This window comes from Bison bison, unplaced genomic scaffold (assembly GCF_000754665.1).
Source record: "Bison bison bison isolate TAMUID 2011002044 unplaced genomic scaffold, Bison_UMD1.0 scf7180017864365, whole genome shotgun sequence".
Classification (NCBI taxonomy): domain Eukaryota; kingdom Metazoa; phylum Chordata; class Mammalia; order Artiodactyla; family Bovidae; genus Bison; species Bison bison.
In genome coordinates, this window is record NW_011494937.1 from 793,495 (window position 1) to 805,298 (window position 11,804).

General features: G+C 42.8%; 1 protein-coding gene across 2 annotated transcripts in view; it reads left to right on the forward strand.

Annotated features, from left to right (window-relative positions):
• EMR3 (egf-like module containing, mucin-like, hormone receptor-like 3) overlaps positions 1 to 11,804 on the forward strand; it is a 62,630-nt gene that overhangs the window by 48,169 nt on the left and 2,657 nt on the right. For both annotated transcript variants that reach the window (XM_010855419.1, XM_010855420.1), the window contains 7 exons: positions 393 to 560; positions 1,972 to 2,169; positions 2,439 to 2,674; positions 3,386 to 3,452; positions 3,868 to 3,959; positions 6,581 to 6,749; positions 8,782 to 8,877. In XM_010855419.1, coding sequence (XP_010853721.1) covers positions 393 to 560; positions 1,972 to 2,169; positions 2,439 to 2,674; positions 3,386 to 3,452; positions 3,868 to 3,959; positions 6,581 to 6,749; positions 8,782 to 8,877 — 1,026 coding nt within the window. The remainder of the gene's footprint in view (positions 1 to 392; positions 561 to 1,971; positions 2,170 to 2,438; positions 2,675 to 3,385; positions 3,453 to 3,867; positions 3,960 to 6,580; positions 6,750 to 8,781; positions 8,878 to 11,804) is intronic.

Here is an 11,804-nt window from a genome sequence, read left to right on the forward strand (position 1 = left end):
TGATTCCAGCTTGTGCTTCTTCCAGCCCAGCATTTCTCATGATGTACTCTGCATATAAGTTAAATAAGCAGGGTGACAATATACAGCCTTGACGAACTCCTTTTCCTATTTGTGTGGGTCTTATACTTTTTTTTCTATTTGACCCCCATGGTGGAGGACAAAGTCCTGAAACCAGTAACATCTTGCAAAATTCTGACTCCCAGAGAGAGAGATGAGCTTGTTTTCTGTTATGTGGAATCCCTGGGATTCTGGGGGCAGGTATATGGTGGTCATCTTCTTCACTTAAAATAGAAATCAGCTGATCCTCTTTAACCCATGGTGTCACCAGCCAAGGCTGACATGTAGAGTTGTCCCTCCCAAGGAACGACATGAGGAGCCTGTTCTATTTTCAGGTGAAGCCCGGGGTCAAGAAGACCTTCTGCGTCTACTGGAAAGACACAAAGGAGGGCGGCCGCTGGTCCAAGGATGGCTGTGCTCTGAAACAAGCGAACAAGACTCACACGATATGCAGCTCCACTCACCTGTCCAGTTTTGCTGTTCTCATGGCCTTGCATGGCCAGGTAGGATGTAACTATTGAATTCCTCTAGCTAACCCCTTTTGAGGCCCTGCTAGGTGGCCCTATGGTAAAGAACCTGCCTGCCAGTGCAGGAGATGTAACAGACGTGGGTTTGATCCCTGGCTTGGGAAGATCCCCTAGAGAAGGAAATGGCAACCCACTCCAATTCTTGCCTGGAAAACCCTATGGACAGAGGAGCCTGGCGGGCTACAGTCCACAGGATCACAAAGAGTCAGACACAGCTGAGCAACTCACACTACTACACTACTGGGTGGCCATCACTGCTATAAAGAAAAGTTTAACAGATCAAGTCTGGAGTGATAGGAGAAGCATACTGCTTTAGATAGAGTGATCGGAGGAGAATGAGCTATTCAAGCTGAAATCTGAATATTAAGTCAGCAGTGTTACAACGTGGATGAATCTCAAAAATACCACGCTGAGTGAAAGATGTTAGACACAAAGGACCATATACTGTAGGGTTCCACTTACATGAAATGTCTAGGATAGGCAAATCTGGCCTTCCCTGGTGGTCAGTGGTTAAGGATCTGCCTTATACAAGGGACACCCTTGGGTATAAGACATTCTTATACAGGGTTTGATCCCTGGTCTGGGAGGATCCCACATGCTGAGGAGCAACTGAGCTTGTGCTCTGGAGCCTACTAGCTGCAACTACTGAGCCCACGTGCCACGAGTACTAAAGCCGACTCGCCCTAGAGCCTGTGCTCTGCAATAAGGGAAGCAGCCACAGTAAGAAGCCCTCACACAGCAACAAGAGAGTCACCCCCACCCGCCACAACTAGAGAAAGCCCACAAGCAGCAATGAAGACCCAGCACAGCCAAATATAAAATAAACTTTAAAAATAAATATTTGGAATAGGCAAATCCATAAGACAGAGCACACAAACCCAGTGGGTTCTAGAAAGAATAGAGTGAATGAGAGGGAAGTGGGAAAAGTCAGGTTTGGAGAGAAGGGAGCAGAGGAAAAGTGTCAGACCACAAATGCCATAGTCAGGAGTTTAGATTTCATTCAAATTGCCGTGGAGAGACAATAGAGGGCATGCATCAGGGATGCTACAGATTTATGTTATTAGAAAGTATCTTTGGCTCCTGAGTCAAGAATGGTCAGCAGTGCAGCAGAAGTAGCCCGGCAGAGAGATGATGGTGCTCAGGATTTGGATGGCAGCTGCAGAGTTGGTGGGAAAAGGTCACCTATATATATATATCCTAAAGGTGGGTTCAGAGGACTTATTGATGACATCGACTGGGTGACAGCACACAGGAAGTCTGCACCCCTCCCCTCATTGCAGAGATACAGGTGGTCTGCCTATTTTGGGATGCCAAATTCCAAGGGGTGGGAGAATATAATCCCAGGGCAGGAAAGCATGACTGTGGTCCCCTCTCTGCTGGGTCCCAGGAGGAGGATCCCGCACTGACTGTGATCACCTACGTGGGGCTGAGCCTCTCCCTGCTCTGCCTCCTCCTGGCGGCCCTCACCTTCCTGCTGTGCAAAGCCATCCAGAACACCAGCACCTCGCTCCACCTGCAGCTCTCGCTCTGCCTCTTCCTGGCCCACCTGCTCTTCCTCACAGCCATCGACAGAACTGAGAGCAAGGTACTTATACTGTCCCAGAATGTGCCTGCCTCAGGGGATCCTGAATTCATGGGGCCATGCTGCCTCGGACCCCTCAATAAAATAGCCTAGGGTCCTAGATGGAGGATGCATGGCGAGGTGAGCAGTGCTGGCATTATCAACCATCTTTACTTTCAACGACCATGATCTAATAGCAGTGCTTCTGAACTCAATGCCAGTATTAAGGAGAGGTCCTGGGGCCATGCTCCACCCTAACAGACCCTCCTGGTGACACCTTCCTCCTCCCCCAGGTGCTGTGCGCCATCATCGCAGGTGCCTTACACTATCTCTACCTGGCCTCCTTCACCTGGATGCTGCTGGAGGGTCTGCACCTCTTCCTCACTGCACGCAACCTGACGGTGGTCAACTACTCCAGTATCAACAGACTCATGAAGTGGCTTATGTTCCCAGTGGGCTATGGAGTCCCAGCTGTGATTGTGGCCATTTCTGCAGCCTCCAGGCCTCATCTTTATGGAACACCTGATCGGTAAGATTGACTCTCACCCTGTGCCATGGACAGATTTGAGGGCAGTGTTATTGGCAATGATTCGGATAAACACAACAAATGCACTCTACTTTCCCTTTGAGTGTAAGGGCTCTAACTTCTTTCCCAGTGAGGCAGGGAAAGATGATGTGGAAAATTTTGCAGTTAGGTCCCAGCTTTATCCTTCCCATAATTTGTGACCTCAAGTCCTCAAGTCTCATGCTCAGTTGCTAAGTCATGTCCAACTCTGTGATCCCATGAACTGTAGCCTGCCAGGCTCCTCTGTCCATGGCATTTCCCAAGCAGCAATACTGGAGTGGGTTGGCATTTTCTCCTTCAGGGGATCTTCCCAACCCAGGGATCAAACCCATGGCTTCTGCCGTGTATCCTGCATTGCAGGCGGATTCTTTACCCCTGGGCCACCTGGAAAGCCCCCTCGAGTCTCAGTGCCCTCGTTACTGAAACGGGGATAATAGTCATCTCCATGGTTCACCACCCTCGAAATACTGGTATTAAAATTCAACAGGTCTGTGCTTGTAAACTGTTTCATGTAGCAGTAACACATGGAAGCAAACAATCAAAGCCTGCATTGTCATCAGCTGACATTTTCAAGAAACATTGGGAAAGTTCTCTGTTATAAAAAGATGTCATTTCTTGTCCATTTCATGTGCTTTCTTTGATCTCCCTTCGTGTTCCTTTTCCCATTGTTCCCAGATGCTGGCTTCACCTGGACCAGAAATTCATCTGGGCTTTCCTTGGACCTGTCTGTGCCATTATCTGTGTGAGTGAATACGTGGCTCCAGTGTTCCTGACCTAAGCAGAAGCACCAGACATGCTGGGTGCAGAATAGAACAGGGACACGCATTTTCTCAATTATATGGTTTGATTTTTCCACCTGCTACCAATTCAAACCCATGTGCTGGGAGGTAGGGGTCGTGTGCAATCTACAGCAGACATGGTACATTTTGTTTAATGGCTTTTCAATTTTTTTTCAGTATAGTTGTTTTACAATGTTTTGTTAACTTCTACTGCACAGCAAAAGGAATCAGCCATACATATATGTATATATGTCCCTTCCATTTTGGGTTTCCCTCCCATTTAGAAGACCACATTGTGCTCTACAGTATGTTACCACAAATTGAATAGACACAGTACATTTTAACTTGTATTCTCCATGGTCTGTGTCACTCTTGCAGGTGAATTTTGTATTTTTTGTCATGGTTTTTTGGATTTTGAAAAGAAAACTTTCCTCTCTCAACAGTGAAGTGTCAACCATCCGGAACGTAAAGTAAGTTAAGGTATTTTCTAAATAAAATGGTATTTTCTAACCCCCTTTTCTTCTACTCACTTCTTACTGGTCCCTCCTACATATCCACAGAGACATAGATGCACAGTCAGCCTCTAGGAACTAGCAAGATCACTGCCGCCTTCCACTGCCACAATGAGAAGCTATATTCAATTACTGGGACTCAAAAAAAGAAAGTGAGATAGATATTATACATGTTATAAAATTTTTTAAAAATTAATTTAAAAAAAAAGTGAGATAGAAGTTTATATTACTCTCATGCCACAGAACAGAGCTCCACAGAGTGATCCAGGACTCAAGCTCTTTCTATTTTTGTTGCTCCGCCAGCCCGTAGGATGTTATATCCCATCCATGGGAAGGAAGTGACATGCAATTTGCCAAGTTCCATATTTACTCATACCCCATTGGTTAGACTTTGGTAATGTGGTGACACCTAGCTGCAAAGGAGGCTGGGAAATGTAGTTTCTAACTGGGCATGCATGTGTCCTTGATGAATCTCAGAAAGGAAAGAGATCTAACACTAAAAAGAAGAGGAGGGACTTCCCTGCTGCAAAACACAAGAGGCAGTAGTTCAGGAAAGATTTAGGTTAAAATATATTTTGTATAATACTGTTTCCAAAAATTGGGGACTATGAGTATTTTTTTTTATTTTGCAGCATCCATCTTTTTTTTAATTTATTTTTAAGTGGAGACAATTGCTCTTCAGTGTTGTGTTGCTTTCTTCCATACAACAATGTGAATCAGCCATGAATATACATATATCCCTCCCTCTTGAACCTCCTCAACCACCCCCCCATCCCACCCCTCTAGGTCATCACATTGAGCTGATCTCCCTGTGCTATACAACAGCTTCCCACTAGCTATCTATTTTACACATGTAGTGTATAGAAGTCAGTGATATTCTCTCCGTTTGTCCCACCCTCTCCTTCCCCTGCTGTGTCCAGAGTCTGTTCGCTATGTCTCTGTCTCTATTCCTGCCTAGCAAATAGGTTCATCAGCACCATTTTTCTAGATTCTATATATATGCCTTAATATATGATATTTATTTATTTATTTGTTTTTCCCTTTCCGACTTACTTCACTCTGTATAACAGGCTCTAGGTTCATCCACTTCAGTTCAGCTGACTCTCATTTGTTCCTTTTTCTTGCTGAGTAATATTTCATTGTACCTTTGTTATGTATGTACCACAAATTGTTTATCTATCCATCTGTCAACAGGTTGCTTCCATGTCCTGGCTATTGTAAATAGTGTGCACCATCCGTCTTAATTTGAACTTGTAGTTTGCTGAGGTTTTCATTGTAATCACAAAAACAGCACATTTGTTACTTGTTTATTATTTGTCAAAAGTTTTCAAAATATATAAAGTTAAAAGTGACAGCCCCTTGCTCCCAGTTTTCCTACTACTTTACCTATCAGGAAATCCAGAGGTAAGAAACTGTATGATATGATGTATCTGATATTTTCCCAGGCCCTTTTCTGTGCATTTTCTATAGAACAGAGCATACATACAATAGCATCACACTACACAAATTGTTCCTCAACTAGCTTTTCTCAGTTACATACTATATTTTAAAATTAGAGATATATAGATATATAAATAAGGTGACCTTGCATCTCAGTTTTCCTGGAATGGTCCCAGTTTATGTTTGCTGATGCATTATGTTTTAATAACATCCCTTTTTTATTGAAGCATAGTTAATTTAAAATGTTCTGTTAGTTTCATGTGTACCACAAAATGATTTGGTTACACACACACACACATATATATTATATATTCTTTTTCAGATTCTTTTCTATTATAGCTTGTTACAAGATAATGAATATAGTTCCCCTGAATTGCACCCCTTTTGATCTCAAAAGCCTTCCTGCTTGAATAACAAACTATAAGACCTCCCCATCTATAAGTGATATAGACAGAATGAGACAAAGAACTTTATAGTTTTAGAATGTTCTGCATGTGTATGGTACTAATTTGGGTGGCGCTAGTGGTAAAGAACCCACCTGCCAATGCAGGAGACACAGGTGATGCGGATTCGATCCCTGTGTCAGGAAGATCCCCTGGAATAGGAAATGGTAACCCACTCCAATATTCTTGCCTAGAGAATCCCATGGACAGAGGAGCCTGATGGGCTACAGTCCATGGGGTTACAAAGAGTCGGACATGACTGAAGCAACTTTGCATGCACAATTTTGTTCTACGTGCTGTCCTAAATATGTCCCATATGTTAAGTCTCAATATTTTCAGCAACCCTATGAAATACGACTATTACAAATATTAGAGAACTGAGTTACAGGAAAGTAGGAAAATTCCCCCGCAGTGCAGGGGTTAGGACTCATCGCTTTCACTGCGATGGCCCAGCTTTGACCCCCGATCAGGAAACTAAGATCTCCCAAGCTGCATGATATGGCGGAAAAAAAAGGTGGGAGGGGTGGAAAGAAAGCCAGAAAGTAACTTTCCCAAGGTCACAAAGTTAGTTAGTGCTGGCTTGGATTTAAAACACAGGCATTTTAGCTCCAGAGTTGCTCACCATTAACAACTATGCTGTAGGAATGGTCACAATCATTATCAGGTTTCTTTACATTATCAATTATTCCTACCCAGGATGCTGACACTCAAAGCCACAGCTCAGCTCTTCATCTTGGGGTGCACGTGGTTTCTGGGACTCCTGCAGGTGGGACCGGCTGCCCGCGTCATGGCTTACCTCTTCACCATCATCAACAGCCTGCAGGGCGTCTTCATCTTCCTGGTGTACTGCCTCCTCAGCCAGCAGGTAAACAGTGGCCTCTTTCTTTGTATATATATAAATTAGTTCTGTCTGTTCATTTTTCTAAGTCTATTTATTTTTGGCTGCATTGGGTCTTCACTGCTTTGTGTGTATGTGTGTGTGCGGGCTTTCTCTAGTTGCAGAGAGCTGGGCACACTCTACACTGGAGGAGTTCCTCATCACGGTGGCATCTCTCACTGTGGAGCACAGGCTCTAGGGTGCTCGGGCTTCAGTACTTGCAGTACGTCGGCTCAGTCGCTCCATGGCACGTGGAATCTTCCCAGACCAGGAATTGAACTGATGTCCCCTGTATGGGCAGGTGGATTCCCATCCACTGTACCACCAGGGAAGTCCAGCAGATGCTGCTGATGGCCCCCTCATAGCCCTTTGGCATTCTATTCTACATGCCCATGATTGTTTATTATAAACACCTGTGCCAGTGCCAGTGGACTTCTTACTGCCCACAAGACATGCCTGGTTCATGTGCAGGGAAAACTGGTATTTTCAGAGAATAGTGACCCTTGAAAGCAGCCTCAACCAATGACTGATGGGTGCTAGTAGACGGATGCCCCAGCTCCCTTGTCTCTGAGGTGAATAACCTTGAAGTATGTCCTATGCTCTCTCCAGAACCCCACCCCGCCCCGTGACACTGAACCCCAGCTGTCCACAGTGGAAACACAGAATGAAGGGTTATACATCTTTTATTAGCTGTCTTTCTTTCCCTGTCTCACTTTTGCACAGATCTACTGGTGTTTCTTGGGTGTACCTGTGTGCTCAGTTGTTCAGTTGTGTCTGACTCTTTGCAACCCCATGGACAGTAGCCCACCAAGTTCCTCTGTCCATGGGATTATCCCAGCAAGAATACTGGAGTGGGTTGCTATCTACTCCTCCAGCAGATCTCCCAACCCAGGTATCAAACCTGCATTGACAGGTGGATTCTTTACCACTTAGCCACCTGGGAAGCTCCTCTGGGTGTTCGTGTTCATGTTCAGTTGTTCAGCTGTGTCTGACTCTTTGGAACCCTATGGACTGTAGCCTACCAGGCTCTTCTGTCCATAGGATTTTCCAGGCAAGAATACTAGAGCATGTTGCCATTTCCTACTCCAGGGGATCTTCCCAATCCAGGAATCAAACCCGTGACTCTAGTGTCTCCTGCATCGGCAGGTAGATTCTTTACCACTAGTGCCATCTGAGAAGCCCTGAGAGCTAGATTGAGGAATTTTCTTCCTCAATTTTCTTCTATCTTATTCCTTTGCATATGCACATTTTGTTAATTTTCTATGACAAATGTGTATCCTGTAATATGAAAAAAATTATTGTGGTAAATTATACATAACAAAATTTGTCATTTTAACCTTGTTAATTGTACAGATCAGTAGCATTAGGTACATTGACATTGTCATGCAACCATCACCACCATCCATTCTAGAACTTTTTGATCATCCCAAACTGAAACCTCGTATCCCTTAAACAATAATGCTGTATTCTCCCCTGCCAAGCTCCTGGTAACCACTACTCTACTTTCTGTCCCAGTTAATTTGACTATTACAGGTTCTCAACATGTGGAATCATACAGTAGTTGTCCTTTGGTGTCTGGCTTATATATTTCCTGATGGCTCAAATGATAAAGAATCTGCCCTCAGTGCAGAAGACCTGGGTTCAACCCGTGAGTTGGGAAGATCCCCTGGAGAAGGAAATGGCTACCTACTCCAGTATTCTTGCCTGGAAAATCCCGTGGACAGAGGAGACTGGTGAGCTACAGTCCATTCGGTCTCAAAGAGTCAGACACAACTGAGTGACTAACAGTTTTTTTAACACATACATTTCACTCAGTGTAATGTCTCCAAGGTTTATCCATGTTGTAGCCTGTTTCAGAATTTTATTCCTTTTTAAGGCTAAATTACATTCCATTGTATGCATATATCACATTTTGTAGGAAAAGGTTTTCCATAATGTTCCCATCCTCTTCCTAACTCACTGACTTTTCTCTTCTCCAACATTAATAAAAATAATCCTGGTATTTTCTTCAATGTTCCAGGTCCAAAAGTGGTTTGGTGAGATCATCAAATCTAAATCTGAGTCTGAGGCTTACACACTTTCCAGCAGGTTTGGTGCTGACTCAAAACCCAGTGAGGTAAGACTTGGGGTTTATTCTAATGTGCCACGCCTTGACACACCAAACTTCCTTTCCCTTGTCTTAGAACAAGCTCCCTTTCATGCCGAGTGTGGGGAGGAGTCCTTTTCCTGATGACTTGGTTTGCATTCCTCATTCCCATCATATTGTTTCTCACTGTTTCTTTCTTGCTCACTAATAGTGCCTAACCTGGCTGTTGTATTAATATATATTCTCATCATTCCAAGTAGGGGATAGTTAGGGAATTTGAGACTGACATGTACACACTGCTGTATTTAAAATGGATAACTAACAAGGATCTACTTATTATACAGGGAACTCTGATCGATGTTATGTAATAACCTAAATGGGAAAATGATTTGAAAAAGAATAGATACATTCATATATGTAACTGAATCACTTTGCTGTACCCCCGAAACTAACACAGCATTGCCAATCAACTATGGTAGTGGTGGTGGTTTAGGGGCTAAGTCATGTCCGACCCTTTGTGGCCCCTTGAACTCTAGACTGCCAGGCTCCCCTGTCCATGGGATTTCCTAGGCAAGAATACTGGAGTGGATTGCCCTTTCCTTCTCCAGTTGATCTTCCCAACCCAAGGATTGAACCTGTGTCTCCTGCTTGGCAGGTGAATTCTTTACCACTGAGCTGCCTGGGAAGCCCCAATATAAAAATAAAAGCTTTTTAAAAAATAAATAAAATAGATAACTAATAAGAACCTGCTGTATAGCACAAGGAACTCTACCCAATACTCTGTAATGATTTATGGGAATAGAATCTAAAACAGTGGATACAGGGACTTCCCTGGCGGTCCAGTGGTTAAGACTCCATGTTTCCAATGCAGGGGCCATAGATTCGATCCCTGGTCAAAGAACTAAGATCCTGCATGCCGCATGGCGTGGCCAAATTTTTTTTTTAAGTGGATATGCTGAACAGGAGAAATAAACACAACATTGTAAATGAACTATAGTCCAATAAAAATTAATTTTTTTAAAGTATGGGTAAAACATATCACCAGCACCACTACCATCTAAAGTAGACTCCTTTAGGGGGAGACTTACAATCACAGACATAGCAGAGTGGTCATCATCCCTCGAAATATGGCTGTTTCAAAAAGAGGTGGACTTGAGCCCCATGGAGGTAGTGGATACTACAGAAAGGGATCCAGAAGAGGAAGCCCACCCCAAATGTTCTACATAATTATAGAGGAGGAGTGCATGTAATAATGAGACCTTCCTGGGAGAGGAAATGGTCCTGTTAGAAAGAGAACCTCTCTGGAACTTGGTTGTTGGTTTTGTTTGTTCTTTCATTGAGCTAATTCAGGATTGATGGCATCAAGGAATGCGCTCCAAGTACTACCTGAGACTTCTCTCCACAGTTGTCCCCTAACTGATCTTTTATAGAAATGAGAGGACATACTTGTAAGAAGGTATGTCACTAGACAGGCTCCAAAGATTCTAATCCATAAAAATTCTCCCAATCTCATTTGGCTTTATGTCTTCCATGTACATGCCTACCACATCTGCTAACCAAAAAGCCTTAGAATGTGTTACTTTTAAGCGAACCAAAATTGAGAAATTTCTGAAACACTGTTTCTACATTTCTTGAGAAAATATGGAATTTTCTTGAGCAGTGGAAATATTGAGGTCACTGAAGAAACAGTGACCTCCAAATTCTTTCTTGGGGGAAGGGAAGGGGAATTCATTCTAAACCTTTCCAAAAGGACCAAGAAGAAAATGGAACCAGGAAAAAGTGTTAGGGCAGGCATGTCAAATGATCAGAACATTTCTTTTTGGAAAAATTTTTTATAAATATTAAGCTTACAGAGAATAGAGCCAATCAAGTCATAAGAAAAAATATTAAGTTTAATATTCTCAATAAGAGTAAAATTGTTATAGCTGCTAACCACTGGCTGTGACCTTTGAAATGTTTCCCAGATAACCCAAAAGAATTCCCAAAGCTGCCAGCACTCCAACTACTAGTTTCCCACAATGAATAAGGATACGTTGTTATTATTATTATTATTGCTTAACACTATGGAAATTGAATGAGTGTATCTTTAAAAAAGAAAGGATACATGATATATTTACATATTATATATTTATGATATATTTTATATGTAGCTACATTTAAGAAATATAATTGCTTTAATTAGAAGAATTTCTGAAGTTTTTCCTTTTTTTATGCAGAGAGTATGAGTAAAAAGCTAACAAAACCCTTTGTCCTTTATAGACAAACTTGATCTTGGGTTAACTTTCTAGCTCTGCTCCTCACAAACTTGATAACATTGGAAGGTCGGTTGTATAACCAGGGAATACTGCTTATGGGAAAGTCTTGCTCAAGCACAAGAAATTCTGCAAATGAACAATAAATACCAGGAGGGAAGGCATAGCTTTGGACTTCCTGTAATAACAATCAGGAATCCTATCTCCGTGGGCAGCTGTAGGGAGATACTTGTTCCTCTGTGGAGCCTGAAACTTCTAAACCAAGTTACAACTTGTAGGCGGCAAAGAGAATATTTATTGAGTTCTAGAATATGTCCAACAGTAAAGGAGAAAAGGAAAGATATAAACATCTGAATGCAGAGTTCCAAAGAACAGCAAGAAGAGGTAAGAAAGCCTTCTTCAGCGATCAATGCAAAGAAATAGAGGAAAACAACAGAATGGGAAAGACTAGAGATCTCTTCAAGAAAATCAGATATACCAAAGGAACATTTCATGCAAAGATGGGCTCGATAAAGGACAGAAATGGTATGGACCTGACAGAAGCAGAAGATATTAAGAAGAGATGGCAAGAATACACAGAATAACTGTACAAAAAAGATCTTCATGACCCAGATAATCACGATGGTGTGATCACTGACCTAAAGCCAGACATCCTGGAATGTGAAGTCAGGTGGGCCTTAGAAAGCATCACTATGAACAAAGCTA